Genomic DNA, 18,568 nt, shown 5'->3' on the forward strand with positions numbered 1-18,568 from the left:
CATGAACAAAAAGGACATTTTTAAATTGATGCTTATTGTTTAATCATTAAGTTGCGTCCAACTCTTTCGCAACCCCCTGGACTGCAGCCCAAAAGGCTCCTCTGTCCATGGGATTTTCCAGGCAAGAATACTGGAGAGCGTTATCATTTCCTTCTCCAGAGTCCAAATATCATCGTGAGATTTATGAGTTTAAGGCTGAATTTCTGTCCATTTTTAGGTAGAGGGGTGAATTTTAGGCAGTTGTTTGCCCAAAAAAGAATAACAGCATTTTCTCTGGCGGGGTGGGGCGCTGTCTGTGTTTAAGATCTGAGGTACGAAAAGCCCTAAGGACCCGCTTTTTGTTTGGGAAGTCCAAGTAGAGGCAACGCCGCATAGGAACAGCGGCCGGGCCCTCAAGGCAGCGGGGCGGGGCCTGCCCGGTCCACCTCTCGCGGAGGGCGAGACCTGCGTCCTGCGCAGCCACGTGACTCCCTCGCCTCCGGGGGCTCTGACGCATGTGCGCCGTGCTCTCGAGGAGGAGGCTGTGGTGCTGGTGGCGACTGCTGTGTTTGTGGGGACGGAGAGTGTTAAAGTGCCATCTTCGACTCAGCTGGCCCAGACTGTGGCTCATGGAATTCAGTGGCATCCATCGTCAGGTCAGCTGGGGCGGGCGCCTTGGAATTAGCCGAGGGTGGGGGGTAGGGGGTGGGGTGGGGGGGCGTTCTGATACGCTGGTCTGGAAGGGGCCTGCCTCGTTTCAGGCCGCGCTGGGGCTGCGGCCTCCCTCTCCCGCCCTGTTTTGAGGCCTGACTTGGCCTCGCGGCCCAGCTGTCCATCCCTTCTCATTCCCACCTGTTGGGTGGAGCAGTGCGAGGTTTCTTTTCTTAGACCATTCGTTTCTCTCCCGGCGCCTTAGGACGGGCGGGGAATTGTGGGCCTCAACTTGGATTTAGGAAGCGCTTTGGGGATAAGTCTAAAGCCCATGCTTTCGCGAGAGCTGGGAACCAGTGTGGTTGGAACGACTGGAAGTGGAAGGGACCCAGAGGTTTGGGAGAATGTAATATAAATTGGGTAAAACTTTTAGGCGCCTTGTAGGGCGCGTTTCGCGTTCTGACTGAAGACACACTCTAGGACTCTTGAGTCACAGCACCCCAAAGATCAGTTAAAGCTTTTGGCAGGCTAGGATGGAAGCAGAAAAACCAGTGTTTATCTTTTGTAGCCAGAGACCAACACTGCTGTTTCTCTCGTTCTAAAAATCACATCTTCAGTTAGTATTATGTACTATATTTATGCCAACTAAAATATTACCTTTAAGTTTAACATTCCTGTTCAGAAATACTTAACACTTTTTTACGGTTGTAAAGGTTGAAGCCTGAAAAAGCATTGGAACTTAAGTATTTTGGGTTCTGAGAGCTAGTAAATGGATGGAAAAACAAGCGAATACTGTCAGGTGTATTCTTCCCCTCCCCCCACTCTAAAGTTGCAGAAGTTGGAATTTTTCCACTGTTTGGCCGCTGGTGGGGATAATGTTAATGAAAGGAGTTCTGCTAAAGAAGACAAGTTCTCAAGATTGTGAACTCTGGAATAATTAGGGGTTAGCAAAGATGGCTAATTAGTAGGTAGTATGAGATATTTGAAGTGAGAATTGAAAAGCGGAGTTTTTTTAGTGTCATGATATTTGGAAGTGATTTTACTTGCTTACCTATAATTGAATACGAAAAAGAATCTTATAAATCAAATGATAGAAAGTATGTGTGGCTTTTTTTCAAGGGAAAGATTAGTGGATGTATAAAATAGATCAACAATAAGGTTCTTACTATATAGCACAGGAAACTATGTATCAATCTTGGGTAATAATGTAAATAAGAGAGAGAAGAGACCCTTCTGTGGTGTGCCAGCAAATAATACCACATAAAGTACAGGATTTTAAAAAATTTCTTGAAAAACAGCCAGAGGGGGAAGAAAATAATTCCAACCAAATGATAATTTTTTTTCCCAAAAATATGAAGATGGTGCAAACATTTATGTAAATGAATAAAGTCCAGTTTCTGGAATGTAGCAAGTGCTTAATATATGGAAACTTTAAAAAGGTCAATCTGTATAAACATTCTGCTCAGCCTCTGAAAACAGTTGCCAAAGCCAGTGATGATGATAGTCTGTTTTTTCCCAAACATTTTGAGTCTTTAGATTAGCTTATCTGTGGATGAGGCACAGAATGACTTAAGGATTGCAAAGGTAGTTGATTTGTAGTACTCAAACTCCTGACTTTGAGTCCTTAGTGATGACTTCAGATTTTTATATGTTCTATTTATGAAAAGAATAATAAATGATATGATTTTGGTACCTCTGTCAGTATAAATGCCTATAAAGAGATTAAGATAATAGATCAGATTTCTCATTTTTAATTGAGTATTTCTCATTTTTAATTTTACTAAAAATTAATTTAAGTCATCCTCCAAAAGAGCTTTTAAATGTTAAGATGGTATATTAAATTCTTAGATAAATGTATCTCATAACTGAACTAAAACTTAAAATGTATGATGTAGAACTCTACTTTTTCATGTACTGCTTATTCAGATTTAATATATCATTTTTCTCTTACACTTGTAGACTTTATGCATCTCATTACAGTTTTATATAAGAGAATGCAAAGTAGTAAAAAGGCGTGAGTTGAGAACAGGAGGAAATTTTTGTTACTCTGAGAGAATATCATGAGCACAGGCTCAGGCATGAGCGTGTGTTGTCCTCTGTAAATGACAGTAAGGAATACTGTTGGATTAATACCTTTGGAAAGTTAAGTTGGGACCAGATAGATCACTCAGTCTTTCAACATTTATTGTGCTATTGTATACTAGACACTTTCAGATTCTAGGGACATAGTAGTGAATGAAACCAGGGGCGCTGCTCTCAGTGAATTTACTATTCCAATAATAATTAATTTATGTGTAGCAGTGTTTTTCCATTTTTTTGACTGCAGCCCATAATAGGACGGAGAAGGCGATGGCACCCCACTCCAGTCCTCTTGCCTGGAAAATCCCATGGACGGAGGAGCCTGGTAGGCTGCAGTCCATGGGGTCGTGAAGAGTCGGACACAACTGAGAGACTTCCCTTTCACTTTTCACTTTCATTCACTGGAGAAGGAAATGGCAACCCACTCCAGTGTTCTTGCCTGGAGAATCCCAGGGACGGGGGAGCCTGGTGGGCTGCCGTCTATGGGGTCACACAGAGTTGGACACGACTGAAGTGACTTAGCCACTAGCCATAATAGGATGTACATGTAACATTGCAGTTCAATAATCTAGTAGTCAGATTCTGTGTGTATTTCAACAGTGTGCCCTTAATGTGTGCAATGCACTCTGATTTTTTTTTTTTTTTTCTTTAAAAAAAATAAGCTGGTGCAAGGCATTCTGAAGTTTGAAAAACATTATTCAAAAGGGAAGATAATTATATTGTAACATAACAGTGTAAATGAAGAGGATAGTTAATCTTTATAGCAAGGTATGTGTGATTATTTGTGCATGAGGCTTAGAAAGGTTAAGAAACATGCTCAAAGTTCCCTAATGAGTAACTAGGCCAGATCTTTAATTCAGTTCTATCAGGCTTTAACCCAAATGTTTTATTATACACCTTCCCAATTGTTATGAGACTTTGTTTGTGGCTCAGACAGTAAAGCATCTGCCTACAATGCGGGAGATCTAAGCTAGGTTTAGGACTCTGGGTAGGGAGGGTAAGGACTGTGATGCTTTTTTACTTATTAAACAGTGGATTAGGTGTGTATCATACCTCCATGTGTACTGTATCTCCATGTATCGGTAGACCTGAGCCTTACTGTGAAGGAATTTATAATCTAGAAAGAAAAAGACATTGAATGAGTATCACAAATGTGATTGTGTGCCGTGGAAGAATGCTGTGGAAGCATCATTGGGGGAAATAAACTTATTTGGAGGGTCTGGGAATACGTTTCAGTCAGGGATGTTTAAATTTGCCCAGATTAGTTATTGGGCTTCAGTTGGGTTGAAGGCTTTGAGTGGGGTAGAGAGTTGGGGCAGCATTCCAGACAGACGAAAAAACTACATACACTCAGGTCCTGAAGCTGAAATGAGCTGAACTGGAACACCCAACAAAACTAGATGGATGTGATATGTTAGAAAAAGGGCAAGAAGAGACAGCCTTTCAAGGAGAAAGTCATCATTACTGTTGGATACAGTGAAGAGTAGATCAGAAAGATGAATCAGAACATGTCCAGTTGGATTTATAAACAAAGCGATTGTGACTTTGGGAGAATTTCAGAGTAGTGATAATCCAAATTTAAGGGTAAATGGAGGATATAGAAAATCACTGTGGACAGTGACTTCAGCCATGAAATTAAAAGACACTTGCTCCTTGGAGGAAAACAGTGACAAACCTAGACAGCGTATTATAAAACAGACATCACCTTGCCAACAGTGGTCCGTACAGTCAAAGCTATGGTTTTTCAGTAGTCATGTACAGATGTGAGAGTTGGACCATAAAAAGGCTGAGAGATGAAGAGTTGATGCTTTCAAATTGTGGTGCTGGAGAAGCCTCTTGAGAGTCCCTTGGACTGCAAGGAGATCAAACCTAAGGAAATCCTAAAGCAAATCAGCCCTGAATATTCATTAAAAGGACTGATGGTAAAGCTGAAGCTCTAGTACTTCGGCCACCTGATGCAAAGAGCCGATTCACTGGAAAAGACTCCAATGCTAGGAAAGATTGAAGGCAAAAGGAGAAAGGGGGCGGCAAAGGCAGGATGCTTAGGTAGCATCACCGACACAGTGGACATGTATTTGAGCAAACTCCGGGAGATAGTGGAGGACAAAGGAGCCTGGTGTGCTGCAGTCCATGAGGTCGGAAAGAGTTGGACACAACTTAGTAACTGAACAACAAGGAGGGTGTAGTGTAGAGATAAGCTTAGACAGCTTCAATGTCTTTCTGTTGTACTTGAAACAAAATCTAAATCCTCAACATAGCTTATGATTGTCCTTTGTTTGTTCTATAAGTTTAAGCTAAGTTACGTATATTATAAATTTTTATATAAAAGAGAGGTATTTTTACATATTTGAAGGGTAATGGAAGTAATCTAATATACTAAGAGAAACTGATAAGGAGACCGTGAAGATAATTTAAGAAGCAACATGTTTGAGAAGATAGGTGGGAGAAGTGATCCAAGTCATTAGTTCAGAGTTTGACCATTGATAGCAGCAGAGATACTTCATCCATTGTGACCAAGGGAAGGAGGAAGACAAATAATTGTTATGTATTTCAATTTTTATAGTATGCTTAGGGGAACACATACTTTGAGAGCAAAAGGGAAGGAAGATTATAAAAGAGGTGAGGGAAACACAGGAAAACACGGGCAGAATACTTTTTGACATGAAGCGGTCCAGGGATTGAACCCGTGTCTCCGGGAATTTTTTTTTTCCCCAATTATTTATTTGTTTGGCTGTGTTAGGTGTTAATTGCAGCTCATGAGATCTTCATTGCAGTGCACAGACTCTCTAGTTTTGGTGCTCAGGCTTTGTAGTTGTGGCACACAGGCTCCAGAGCTTACGGGTTCAGCTTAGTTGCTCCGGCATGTGGGAATCTTAGTTCCCTGACCAGGGATAGAACCTGTGTCCCCTGCATTGCAAGGCGGATTCTTGACCCTGGACCAACAAGGAAGTCACAGCAGGTGGATGTTTAACCTCTGGACCACTGGGGAAGTTTGACATTGCTTTTTTTTTTTTTTTCCCCCGCTCAACATTGCTTTTTGAAAATAGACCTTTAGGGACTTCCCTGCAGTCCAGTGGTTATGCTCCCAGTGTAGGGGGCATGGGTTCGATGCTTGGTCAGGGAACTAAAATCCTGGAACCTGCAAAAAATGATAAAATAGGTGTTTACATGAGGTTTACTTTGATATACTTAGTAAAGACAAATTTTAGAAGAATTCAAGTCAAATTGAGGGATGTTTAAGCAAATCCTTTCATACTGTCTCTTACTGATATGTTTTTCTGTGAACATGGCAAGCAAAGCAGTTATCTCAGAACATGCTCGCTCTTCTGCCTGTAATTTTCTTCCTCTAGATAGTTGCATGACTGGCTTTCCTGCTACCTCATCCTCTCTTTTTATTTTTAGCACTTGATACCACATATATATAAGAAATTTACTTAGGGAAGAAAGCCTCCATCTCCCCACTGTAATGTCTGCTCCTTGAGAACAGGGATTTTGTTTTGTTCACATCTAAATTGTCCTTCTCCATCTAGTATAGCCAGCAAAGAACTGGATGTTCATTATTTGAAGAGGGTAAAACCAGAGAAGTTAGCATAGCTGGTGGGAGGTGGGGCAGGGGTGAAGGGTCTTAGTGAAAATGGGAACTTGAAAGAAAGTCTGTGTTGAATGGTGCGATCACAAGCCTGGTTTGTTGTCTTTGCTCCCAGAATGCTTGTTGCCTTACTCAAGTTGAAACATTCTTCTTTGGCAAAACATAACCCAAGGGAACCAGTGTAGAACACTGACATTTAATGGGTTCTACCCTCAAAGAATGCCATCCTAAGAATTCCCAGTGGAGGACTCTGAGCTTTCACTGCTAAGGGTGCAGCTTCGATTCCTGGTTGGGATAATAAGGTCCTCTGAGCTGTGCAGCATGGCAACCCACCCGCCCCTGGCCCAAAAAAAAAGAAAAGAAAAAAAAGAATACCATCCTGCACTGAAGCCCACCCATTGTCAACTTTGTCTGGTTTGTTTTCTACTGCCTCATACTTACTCTTGAACAAAAGTTTGAAGATCACTATACTTGAGAGATCAAAACAAGTAGTCAAAGACACTCAGAAGAGACAGTGCTGAGAACAAGAGAATTTAAAGTATATTCTAGAAATAGCAGGAGATACTGCACCCGTAAAAAAGGAATATTGATTATTCAGAGAATAAAGAAAGTTATATTAAAAACTCAGTAACAGGGTTATCACAGAGTAGAATAAGTGAAAGGAATAGAAGAAAAATGTGGGATAAGATACGTAGAGGATCAATCCAGGAAGTCCAACACCTGAGCAGTGTGGATCCAACAGAGAAAACCAAGAGTAGAAAATTATCAAATAAATAATAGATATAGAATGTAAGAACTTAATGATGTAAACAGATTTAAAAAATAGGCCTTCCAAATGAATGCCTTGCAGAATCTTTGGAAAAGACTCATCTTAAGGCACATCGTTAAGCAATTTCAGAACATCTGGGATAAACAGAGAAACTAAAAGCCTCCATGGAGATAAAAACAGGTCACAGGAAGAGGATAAGAAATAAAAATGTCAGATTTTCTCAGTAGGGACATCAGATGGTAGGAAACAGTGAATAAATTGCTTTAAAACTTTTAAGAAAAAAATATTTTCATTCTAGAATTTTATACTCATTTAATTATGAGGATTTTATTTATTTATTGGAAAAAATAATTAATTTTGTAATTAAAAAATTACATCCCAGTACCATCTCTCATGAGGATTTTAGAATTGGAAAGTCTTACCTTTTTTCACCCCACATATCTTTTTTCAGAATTACAGAAATGATTCTCTACAAGAGGGAGTAAATCAAGGAAGAAATAGATTTTGTTATAAATGAGATTCACTCCAGGGGATAAGTGAAAGGAATTCTTAATATCAAAATGAAGAGACAATCCTAGATAAGACGAGCAAATTGAAATTGTTGCAGAAGGTTAGATGGTTTCAGAAAGGATGGCACCAGAAGGGGAAATGGGATTGATAAGTATGAGTGACAGTTTTAAAGGACCTTTATAAGGTCTCTTCAAGGATGTGGAGTCAGTTTTCAAAGGCAGTGAAGCATATGAAAATGATAGATTTAAAGAGGTAGAAGCAAGGAAATGTGATTGTAGTATACAAAGTAGCTTGAAAAAAAATGTTTGCATAGGCATACTAATGTAAACCTGAATATTGATTGAACCCCAGCCAAATAGAACTACATTGGAAGCACATGAGAGGAAGATTGTGCATATGTATTTGGTATAATAATTAAACCTATATTTTATCTAATAGATGGCAAAAAATATCTAAAATTGAAAAGTCAGGAAATAAAATATTTTCAGATGAATACTGTGTTGATTACCACCAGTTTTTTGACGTCAAAGTCAGTAGGTTTTTTTGCACCTCCTAAAGTCTCTGCACAACAAATTCTAGATGCACTGTAAAGTTCATTTTTATTTTCCTTGTTAATTTTAAAGTTGTTTAGCCAGTAAGTCATGTCTGACTCTCGCAACCCCACGGACTGCAGTCCACCAGGCTTCTCTGTCCATGGGATTTTCCAGGCAAGAATACTGGAGTGGGTTGCCATTTCCTTCTCCAGGGGATCTTCCCAACCCAGGGATTGAACCCCGGTCTCCTGCATTGCAGGTGGGTTCTTTACCACTGAGCCACCTAGGAGACAATTTTAAAGTATAACATCTTAAGTTTGGATAATACTTTCCAGGAACTTGTTTTAAGTGATCTCTTCATTTATGTGAGTTTATAGTTTTAGGACTTGAACATGCGTTTATCTCATCTGATGTTTTCAACGGCCCTGTGAAGCAGACTTGTCTCCTTTCGAAGTGAGGAAAGTAAGACTGACTAGAATCTCATCCTTTTAAGGGAGAGAAGTAGGACTCACCCTCCTGTACCCTCTTGTAATATTTACTGTGCTAGTAATGAAAGAACTGAAAGTTCTGATCCCTAGTCTCTGGGATTTCCTCTTTTCTAATTGAATTATAGTTTAGCTATCTTCTTCCATCAAAAAATTTTTTGCTGTAGTAAAAACACATAAGATAAAATCGACCTTCTTAACCTTTTTTTTTTTTTTTTTCAAGCTGCACAGCAAAGCAGACTTGTGGGATCTTGGTTCCCGTGACTAGAGAGTGAACATGCACCCCGTGGTGGAAGTTCGAACTCTTAACCACAAATCACCTGAGGAAGCCTTGACCATTTATAAGTGTACAGTTAGTAGTGTTGTGTATTTTCACATGGTTGTTCTAACAGATTTCCAGAACTTTTTCATTTTATACCCATGAAATTATACCCATTAAAACAACAACCCCCCTTTTCTCCATCTCTAGTCCCTCATAACCACCATCAGCTTTCTGTTCCTATGAATTTGACAACTCTAAGTACCTCATATAAGTAGACTCATGTAGCATTTGTCTTTTTGTGACAGGCTTTTTTCACTTAGCATAATTTCCTCAGGGTTCACCCATGTAGTGTATGACAGGATTTCCTTCATTTTAAAGACGAATGATACTCTGTTGTATGTGTATATCACACTGTATTTATTTCTTCATCTGTGTTGGACATTTGGGTTGCTTACTCCTTTGACTGTTTTGGATATGTGGCTGTGAACGTGGCTATACAGATAGCTCTTTGAAACCTGGCTTTCAGTTTGACCATATACTCAGAGGTGGGATTTTGGATTTTATGGTAGTTCTATTTTTAATTTTTTGAGGAAACCCCATTTTGTCTTCTGTATCAGTTGCACCATCTTATAATCCCACCATAAGTGCACAAAGGTTCCAATTTCACCTCATTCTTGCCAAAACTTGCTTCCTGTTTTATTTTTTGATAGTAGCCATCCTAATGGGTGTGAGGTGATACTGTGAATTCCATTTGCATTTCTATGTTAATAAGTGATACTGAGCATCTTTTCATGTGTTTCTTGGCCATTTGTGTATCTTCTTTGGAGAAATGTCTGTTTAAATCATTTTTTTCATTTTTAATTGAGTTTGTGTTCATTTATAGAAGCTCTTTATTATATGTATTAACTGCTAATCAGATATAAGATTTACAGATGTTTCCTCCTATTCGGCCGTTTGCCTGTTAACTTGTGCCCTTTGATGCACAGGTTTTAGTTTGATGTAGCTCCATTTGTCTATTTTTGCTTTTGTTGCCTGTGCTTTTGGTATCATAGCCAAGAAAGCATTGCCAAGTCCACTTTCATGAAACTTTCCCCCTATGTTTTCTTCTAGGAGTTCTGTCCATTTGGGGTTAATTTTTATATATGCTGTAAGTTAAGGGTTTAGCTTCTTTTTTTTTTTTTTTTGCATGTGACGATCCAGTTTTCCCAGCACCATTTGTTTAAGAGACCGTCTTTTCCGCATTGAGTAATCTTGTAACTCTTGTCCAACATTATTTCTGGGCTTTATGTTTTTATTCTATTGGTCTGTTTATCTTTATGCTAGTACCACACTGTTGTCTTCTTCCTTTGGATAATTATTTTTTTACAACTTTGCCGTTTTATGTCACAAGTTCAAAGTTAATGGTTGTTGTTAAGAATATACTAGTACTAGTTCAGTTCAGTTCAGTTGCTCAGTCGTGTCCGACTCTTTGCGACCCCATGAACCGCAGCACGCCAGGCCTCCCTGTCCATCACCAACTCCCGGAGTCCACCCAAACCCATGTTCATCAAGTCGGTGATGCCATCCAGCCGTCTCATCCTCTGTAGTCCCCTTCTCCTCCTGCCCCCAATCCCTCCCAGTTAGTAATTGCCATATTATGAAGTATATGTTAGAATAACTTATTTAAAAATAACTTCAGTGTGTTTTTCTTTTGGTCCTGTGATTTTCGAAGTAATCAGAAAAATGATCTCCCTGAGGACAAGGCTGATGTTCTTAACTCGTTTTATAACACTATAATTGCAGGGTGTGAAGTAGTTGATAGTCTGAGATGATGCAGGGGTGTGGTAAATTTGCTGATTCCAGAAAAAACTTAAGTCCCACTTAAGTATGCAGTTAGAATAGGGCAGGTAGTAAATGACTCAGAATGTATCAATGAACAATCTTTTTTTGTTTGTTTTGGCAGTATGCTTTGAAATAAAAAAACACAAAATAATGACTAATTTATGTCTGGAAAATTAATCTTCAGTAGTGTCTTTTCTTTAATGTAGGGGACAAAAGAGACCAAAATAAGTTGAAAAGCTTCTGCGCCTTTTCCTAGGATCAAAAATGGTAAACCTGGAAAAGTTTATGACAACAGTCAGTAATGCAGTAGAAGGAAACTCTTTTTTCTAGATTTGATTGTTTATTATTTTTTTCAAATTCCTCTTGTTCTGCCCTGCTTACTTTCATTTCACTTTCCCAATGCAGGCCCTCTTCATTCTGATCAATCTTATCTCCTTGTCTTAGAACCAATCCTCATTTCCATCTTCTTATCTGTTAATAAGAAAGGTGGTTCTGTCAAGTCATGTGTTCTATTTCTTATTTTGAAATAATTTATAATTCTTTTTCTACCCACTCCAGTACTCTTGCCTGGAAAATTCCATGGACTGAGAGGCTCCTCAGAACCTGGTAGGCTACAGTCCATGGGGTTGCAAAGAGTCGGACACGACTGAGCGACTTCACTTTTCAAAGTGAAGACTAAATTCTGTTTTGTAAAGTTTTGCTAGATGCCTATGGTTTTCAATAGATTTCTCTAAATTTTGACTTGTTTCATTTGAAATTTTATATAATTTCTTTGCATGTTTTTGATCTCTTTTCAACTAGTTCATAAGCCTTAGAATGAAAACTATCTGTGTATTCTCTACAAGGAATGTAGTATATTGCTGGATATGCCATCGAGTAGTGGGAACTTGTTGTCCGCACCCAACCTCTCCCAACCTCCCTTTGTCTTCACCCCTTCTCTACCTCCTTTTAAAAAATATTCCCCAGAGTTACCTGGCTATAACTAATTCTTTCAGTGGCATTCAGCCTCAGATTCACTTGATCTAACATTTTAAGTTTATCCTTTTTTTGGGAAAAATTTTGCTTCATACTGCATTTTGAAATGTAGTATAATACTACTACATTTTAAAATCTGGAGTTCAAATCTCCATGACAGTCTAAAAGATGCCCTCCATACACACACAAAAAATATATGAATAATATGGACTGAGGATGTGAAGTAGCATTTAAGAAAAAAAAGAAAATAGAAATTCAACCTCCTTGTAGTTAAAGAAATGCAGATCAAAATGAGGTACTACTTTCTGTTTTTCATTTTTAATCAGATGAAAAAAATTAAGTTTCTTGATACCTAGTGCTAACGAGGGGAGATGGAAAAATGAACATTCTCATGCATTGTTTGTGGGTTAGTTAGGAGTGTACTTTTCTGCAAGTAATAGAAAAACCCATCTATTGATAATAGTTTAAACAAATAGGGACTTACTTTCTCTTGCAGTATAAAGTTGGCATGTTAGCAGTTTGATGATGTCAGGGCTGGCATTTCTTCATTTTTCTGGCCAGTCCTTTTGACTTTGTTAATATAGGTTGTTTCAGATATGTTCACATTCAAGGTAAGAATAAAGTGGTAGAGCCTACACTATTTGCTGATTGTCTTTTTTATCAAAAAAGCAACATCTTTATAAGAGCTCTGCAGCAGATGCCTTTTTCAGTCTCATGCTGCTGCTGCTGCTGCTGCTAAGTCGCTTCAATCATGTCCAACTCTGTGTGACCCCGTAGACGGCAGCCCACCAGGCTCTCCCGTCCCTGGGATTCTCCAGGCAAGAACACTGGAGTGGGTTGCCATTTCCTTCTCCAGTGCATAAAAGTGAAAGTGAAGTCGCTCAGTCGTGTCCGACTCTTAGCGACCCCATGGACTGCAGCCTACCAGGCTCCTCCATCCATGGGATTTTCCAGGCAAGAGTACTGGAGTGGGTTGCCATTGCCTTTTCCGAATCCTTACATGGGGTTAGGTATATTGCCACTCTGAACAAAAACAAGCATCAGCCCAAAATATTAGTTGGGCTAATATTAACACCAACTAATATTTTTAGTATATTTTATTTGGTATATATTCTTACAGATCTGTGTAGCATCTATATAATAATATGTAGTAGATATCACAGGTGCACATATTTCTTTTACTGTTTGATTGTACAGATACAGCATTTATTAAAGCAATGTACTTAATACATTGTCTCTTCACTATAATACAGTGTTCCAGGGGATGCTTTTAATCATATGCTTTTTGTCTGATTATTTATCTAACATAAAATATGCACAAATCCCATTTGGTATATTTTCCATGAATGTCCTCCAGATACATCTTTTTAATTGTTGCCAATTTGATATCTCATTGTTTTAATTCACATCTTTATTAGTAAAGCTACAATCCTTTCATATGTTTATTGGTCACTTGGATTTCTTTCTTTGAATTACTACCTTTAAAGCCTTAATCCTCTTTTAAATTGTACTGTGTTAACTACTTATGTATTCGAAATGTAGTTTAGGAGTAAATCAATTTTATGGTCTGTTCAGTTTTGAGAATAATCCATAATTTAAAAAAAGACATGCCCTATAATTTAATGAATCAGTTTCCATTTAAACTGTTAGTGGAAGAGATGAAGTGAATTATGAAAAAATAATAATTCTTTATTATTTTATGGCTTTAACTGTAAGATGACTTAATTTAAAGATTTTACAAATTAATTATCCAGGTGGTAAAACTTTCATAAGTACAGTTTTTTATGCTTTTTTTCATTGTTCTGTTGGCTGCCTGGCTTATGGGACCTAAGTTCCCCAACCAGGGATCAAACCCAGGGCCCCGGCAGTGAGAGCACCAAGTCCTGAGTCCTGAATCACCAGGGGATTCTCTCATAAATATGTTTTTAATAACGTGTATTCAGTTTAAAAGTCACTCTCTAACTTTTTTAAATAATACATGTCTTCTATAATAAAATCTTCTAGAATTAAAAATTTCAACAATATTAACCTTCTCTTTTCTAAAAATCTGCCTTAAGCTATGTTATGCGTTTCCCTCTGGAACATTTATGTCCATTACCACAGTTTGTTTTATTAGTTTTACCTTTAGCCTCCAGGACAGGTATTAAAAATATTGCTGTTTGCCAAGATTGGTATCAGGATAGAATTCAGACATTAAATTTTAGATTCTTAGCTAGCTGAGAAGCATTGAATTCAATGCTTCTTTAGGGAGCTAGCACAATATTCAGTTGTTTAATAGATGAAAGAGCTATTTTTGCTCAGTCAACAATAAAATGGCAGAATTTTGGAAAATTTATATGTTATAGAATTTAACTTATAATGTAACAACTACTAAACCTGAGTATCAGACTTACAGGAGAGCTCAAGAATCAAGTTAATATATTCTTTTAATAGCTAACAGGCTTTTAAAAGATGGCTTTGATAATGCCAAATAAACATTTGGAAGTTGTTTCTCTTTGTTTCCACAGATCATTAACTGAAGGTGAAATAAACAGCTATGCAAAACTCTCACATGGATGAGTACAGAAATTCCAGTAATGGCAGCATTGGCAGCAGTTCAGAGGCAGCGGTAGAGCAGTCTGCTGATTTTAGTACGGAGATTATGAATGTTACAGAAATGGAGCAGTCACCCGATGGATCTCCTAATGTGAACACAACTACAGAAGAAAATGAAATAGCAAGTACTGTGGACCTTCCAGTGACAGAAACAGAAGCAAACTTCCCTCCAGAATATGAAAAGTTTTGGAAAACTGTAGAAAGTAATCCTCAGGATTTTACAGGCTGGGTATATTTGCTTCAGTATGTAGAACAGGAGGTTAGTAATTATTTCAATGGGATTAGATTAAACAATATCAGACTAAGCCTTATTGTTTTGTAATTGAAGTTGCCTCTTTTATGATTTTCAGATTAAGTTGAATAAATAATATATATATTTTAGCTTCAAAAATAGCTTTCGTGGCATTTGTACATTATAGAGAGTATTATAATCAAATTCTAATGTTTGTAAAGACTGGTGTATGTATATGTGTATAAAATTGCTAAAATAAAAAAAAATATTACCCTGCTGTTTGACAGAACTAGTTCCTTCTGTTTCAAAGCTGTTGAGTGAATAGTTTTTAAGCCTGCCGTTTATTTTATTTGAGATGATACAGGCATACCTCATTTTATTGAGCTTTACTTTATTGAACTTCATAGATACTACATTTTTCACAAATTGAAGGTTTGTGGCAATCCTGCATTGAGAAGGTCTGTTGGTGCTGTTTTTCCAACAGTGTTTGCTCCCTTCCTGTTTAGTTCACATGTTTGATATTTTCTGCCATATTTCAGACTTTTTATTTTTGTTATAGTCACCTGTGATCAGTGGTATTTCATATTACTGTTTTATAATTGTTTTGGCAATTTGTAGCAATAAAGTATTTTAAAATTAAAGTATATACATTGCTTTTTTTAGACATAATGCTATTGCGTACTTAGACTGCAATAGAATATAAACAGAATTTTTGTGTGCACTTGGAAACAAAAAAAATTGTATGACCTGCTTTACTGTGATACACATCTTATAGCAGTGGTCTGAAATCAGACCTGCAATTCTTCTGAGGTATGCCTGTATATTAGAAGGAATAATAAATGCTTTTGTGACAGAAATTTTCAAGATGTTTAAACACTTTGTTTTATTTTCATCAGAATCACTTGATGGCTGCCAGGAAAGCATTTGACAAATTTTTCATACACTATCCGTATTGCTATGGTTATTGGAAAAAGTATGCAGACCTTGAAAAGCGACATGACAACATTAAACAATCAGATGAGGTGCGTACATTACTGAATAAAATTATCTCCATTAGGTACTGTAAGCCAAATAATAACAAAGCAAAGACTTTTTTTTTTTGGCTGGCAGTACCTACGATTTATGGTCAAACAATTTTATAGGGTATTTTATTTGCATTTGTCACTCTTGTGGCATTTGTAGCTAATATTTTCTCTCTTTGTTGGCAGGTGCGTTAAACCTCTACAGTTTGTCAAGCTTTGCAGTGCAAGCCTCTGTATTACACTGCAGCTTAACAAGTAGGGCAGGGCTTTTCTCTCACTTACATTTATTTCTCATTTTCCAAACAATATAGTTGGTTTGCTAGTCACATTTGCTACGTCTTATTGCATTTTTGGTCAGACGCTGTCATTGATGCTCTAATGGGTCTGTGCCCTATGGTCTGTAACCCAAAGCCTGCCCACACAGCCCGGTCAGAATGCAGGGACTGCTGCGCTTTGAAGATCAAGACTCTGCACGTGGGGATCAGAACATTGCCATGTTCTATCCAACCTCCACCCAAATGGTAATGGTAGATTATTTAAACAAAATTCCAGTAATTAGTATTTCTAAGGTTCACCGGATAACACAGTGTTGCCTCTCTGTTAAGACATAATTAAATATTTGAAGTACAGTTTGTTGTTTTCTTCTTAGGTGTATCGCCGGGGGCTTCAGGCAATACCTCTGAGTGTTGACCTTTGGATACACTATATAAACTTCTTAAAAGAAACACTGGACCCTGGTGATCCTGAGACAAACAGTACTGTAAGAGGGTATGTGAAACTAAGTATTTAAAGATATAAATAAGTCAGGTATTCTGATATTGATAATAGAACTACTATAGATGCTAAACTGAAAGTATAACTTTTATATGCTTTTTCACTGTAAAAAAGTACCCTAGTAAACTTATGCATGATTATTAAAAAATGTACATAATAAAGTTCCTCCACCATTCCATACGCTGTTTTCTTATGTCTTCAATCCGTCTCCCCTCATGGTAAATGACTTGGTGTTTATTCTTTCAGATATATAGATATACATGTATCTGTGTGTATATCTATTATACATATTTGTCTTTGTTTTTTTAATTAACAATGTTCTAGACTTTCTCCCTACCATTTTTTAACCTTACAGTATCAAGGTACTGTATTTTATTTAACCAAATCTTTATAGGAAATAGTGCTGTAGTGAATATCTCTTATAAGTCAGTATTTATATAGAGCACTATAGAAATGGAACTTGTATCAAAGGAAATACACAGCTACATTTATCAAATGTTCCTTTTTTTTTTTTTCTTTTTTTTCAAATGTTCCTTTAAAAGTGGTACCAGTTTTAAACTCTCATAGTGTGTGAAGGTAGTCATTTTCCCAGTCATGGCATATTTTTTTTTTAAACCTTCTGTAGTGTTTCATTATCTCAATTCACCTATCTCTAGGTTTCTTGATTTACATATCTTGGTTTACCGTCTTGTCTTTTCAGATGCTGTCTATATAAGCCATTTTCACATTGCCTAGTTATATGATTATTTTACTTCCAAATTATCCTTTGAATTATAGGAATTTAAAATGTATTTTTGGTTTTTATTTTTATCAAAGTATGTGCATATAGTTTAGACAGTTAATGTTAAACTACTTGTAACAAGAAGTGGTCCTTCCACCTCTCTTCACATATTTTAGCTGTTTCTTCTTTTATTTTCCAACATGTTGATAGCAATAGCACTCTACTGCTTTCTACTTCTCTTTCACTAGCTGTAGACATTATCATTCTGTTACGGTATATGAGAATTTTTAGTTCATTTATACCCTGTCTTCCCATTCCTCATCTTTCCTATATGGATAGGTTTCGTAGCTTTTTGTTTTTCCTATGATTACCCCTTTTCTTACCTCTGCCTCTTTTTCCGTTTGCCTGGCTTTCTTGGAACACTTAAAATTTTCTACCCCTTCCAACAGCTACTTTCAGTAGTCAATACTACTCACTTTCCACAATTACAGTTACTATCTATGTAAGTTATTTTTTTGAAAGTAAAAAAAATACATGTATCGTGTTATTATACTTAATCTGAAAATTAGAGAATTATGTTCTGAGATCTGTAAATTCTACCCTGACCCCTTGGAGATACCGTCCTGGGACCTCCTCTTCTGTAATCTGCACTGGTGGTCCTATTCTGATTCTTTTGTATAGCAGCTGTTTACAGGTTTCCTTATTATCATCATCCTAGGAGATGTCTTTACCTTCTAAGTTCTGTTTATTAGTTTATTAATTAGATTCTATTCTTTCTTGGTTCTTGCATACCTTTAGAGGAGTGAATTCCATAGCTTCCTGATAAAGGATGCTTAGAATGAAAAAAAATTTTTTGAACCTGTATATCTGAAACACCCAATTGATGAATCCCATGGGGTATAGAATTTTGAGTTGAAAGTAATACTTCCTTAGGGCCTTAAAGCATTTTTCCATTGGGTATTTTTATCGTGTAGAGGTGTTTGATTTTTTTCTTAACGTGGTTCAATTTTCAGTGTTTTATTAGTTTCTGAGTTTTTTGCCTGTCTTGACAAGGGTATTTAAATCTTGGGTTTTCTACTAATTCTTTTTGTAGACTTTTTTTTTTCTGTCCCTCATTTATCTGATACTTAGTTTGTACCTTTTGTGAGACAGATTAACCTTCGTTTGTGTCTTCTGTGAATCAGAGATTAACGTTTTTTTTTTCTCCCATTTGTTGAACAGTCTGTCTTGTCTTCATTGGCTAATTTTTTTGTGTATGGATTTAAAATACCAATAACTTTTTTATCATATTCTAAATTCTCAAAAATACATGGGTTTATTTTCTTGAGAACTGTTTTATTAATCCATTTTGATGATACTGAGCCAGTGTCATGCCTTTAATTTATATAGCTTCCTTGTTTCCTTTGAGACCTTTCAGGAAAATGCCTGCTTCTTTATCCTTTTAGAAAAATATTTTGTATTTTTATGTGTTAGATGAATGTTAGAATTTGTTTTCTCTGTTCCACCTAATTCCTAGTGCTTTGGGATTCTGTTTAGTTTTAGATTAATTTAGGTAGTATAGTTCTATACTG

The 18,568-nt window shown here is 37.1% G+C and overlaps 1 protein-coding gene across 2 annotated transcripts in view; it reads left to right on the forward strand.

Moving 5' to 3' along the window:
• Nucleotides 1-475: 475 nt before the first annotated feature.
• The window catches only part of PRPF39 (pre-mRNA processing factor 39), a 35,107-nt gene continuing 17,014 nt past the window's right edge, over nucleotides 476-18,568 (forward strand). The window contains exons 1-6 of one of the 2 annotated variants that reach the window (XM_027522066.1): nucleotides 509-635; nucleotides 14,161-14,507; nucleotides 15,377-15,502; nucleotides 15,689-15,757; nucleotides 15,861-16,023; nucleotides 16,152-16,270. In XM_027522066.1, the coding sequence (XP_027377867.1) occupies nucleotides 15,937-16,023; nucleotides 16,152-16,270 (206 nt within the window). In that variant the 5' untranslated portion in view covers nucleotides 509-635; nucleotides 14,161-14,507; nucleotides 15,377-15,502; nucleotides 15,689-15,757; nucleotides 15,861-15,936. Of the gene's footprint in view, nucleotides 636-14,160; nucleotides 14,508-15,376; nucleotides 15,503-15,688; nucleotides 15,758-15,860; nucleotides 16,024-16,151; nucleotides 16,271-18,568 lie in introns of both variants that reach the window. The other variant, XM_027522065.1, reaches the window with a different exon arrangement.

The sequence above is a fragment of the Bos indicus x Bos taurus genome, chromosome 21 (genome assembly GCF_003369695.1).
Source record: "Bos indicus x Bos taurus breed Angus x Brahman F1 hybrid chromosome 21, Bos_hybrid_MaternalHap_v2.0, whole genome shotgun sequence".
In the NCBI taxonomy this organism is placed as follows: domain Eukaryota; kingdom Metazoa; phylum Chordata; class Mammalia; order Artiodactyla; family Bovidae; genus Bos; species Bos indicus x Bos taurus.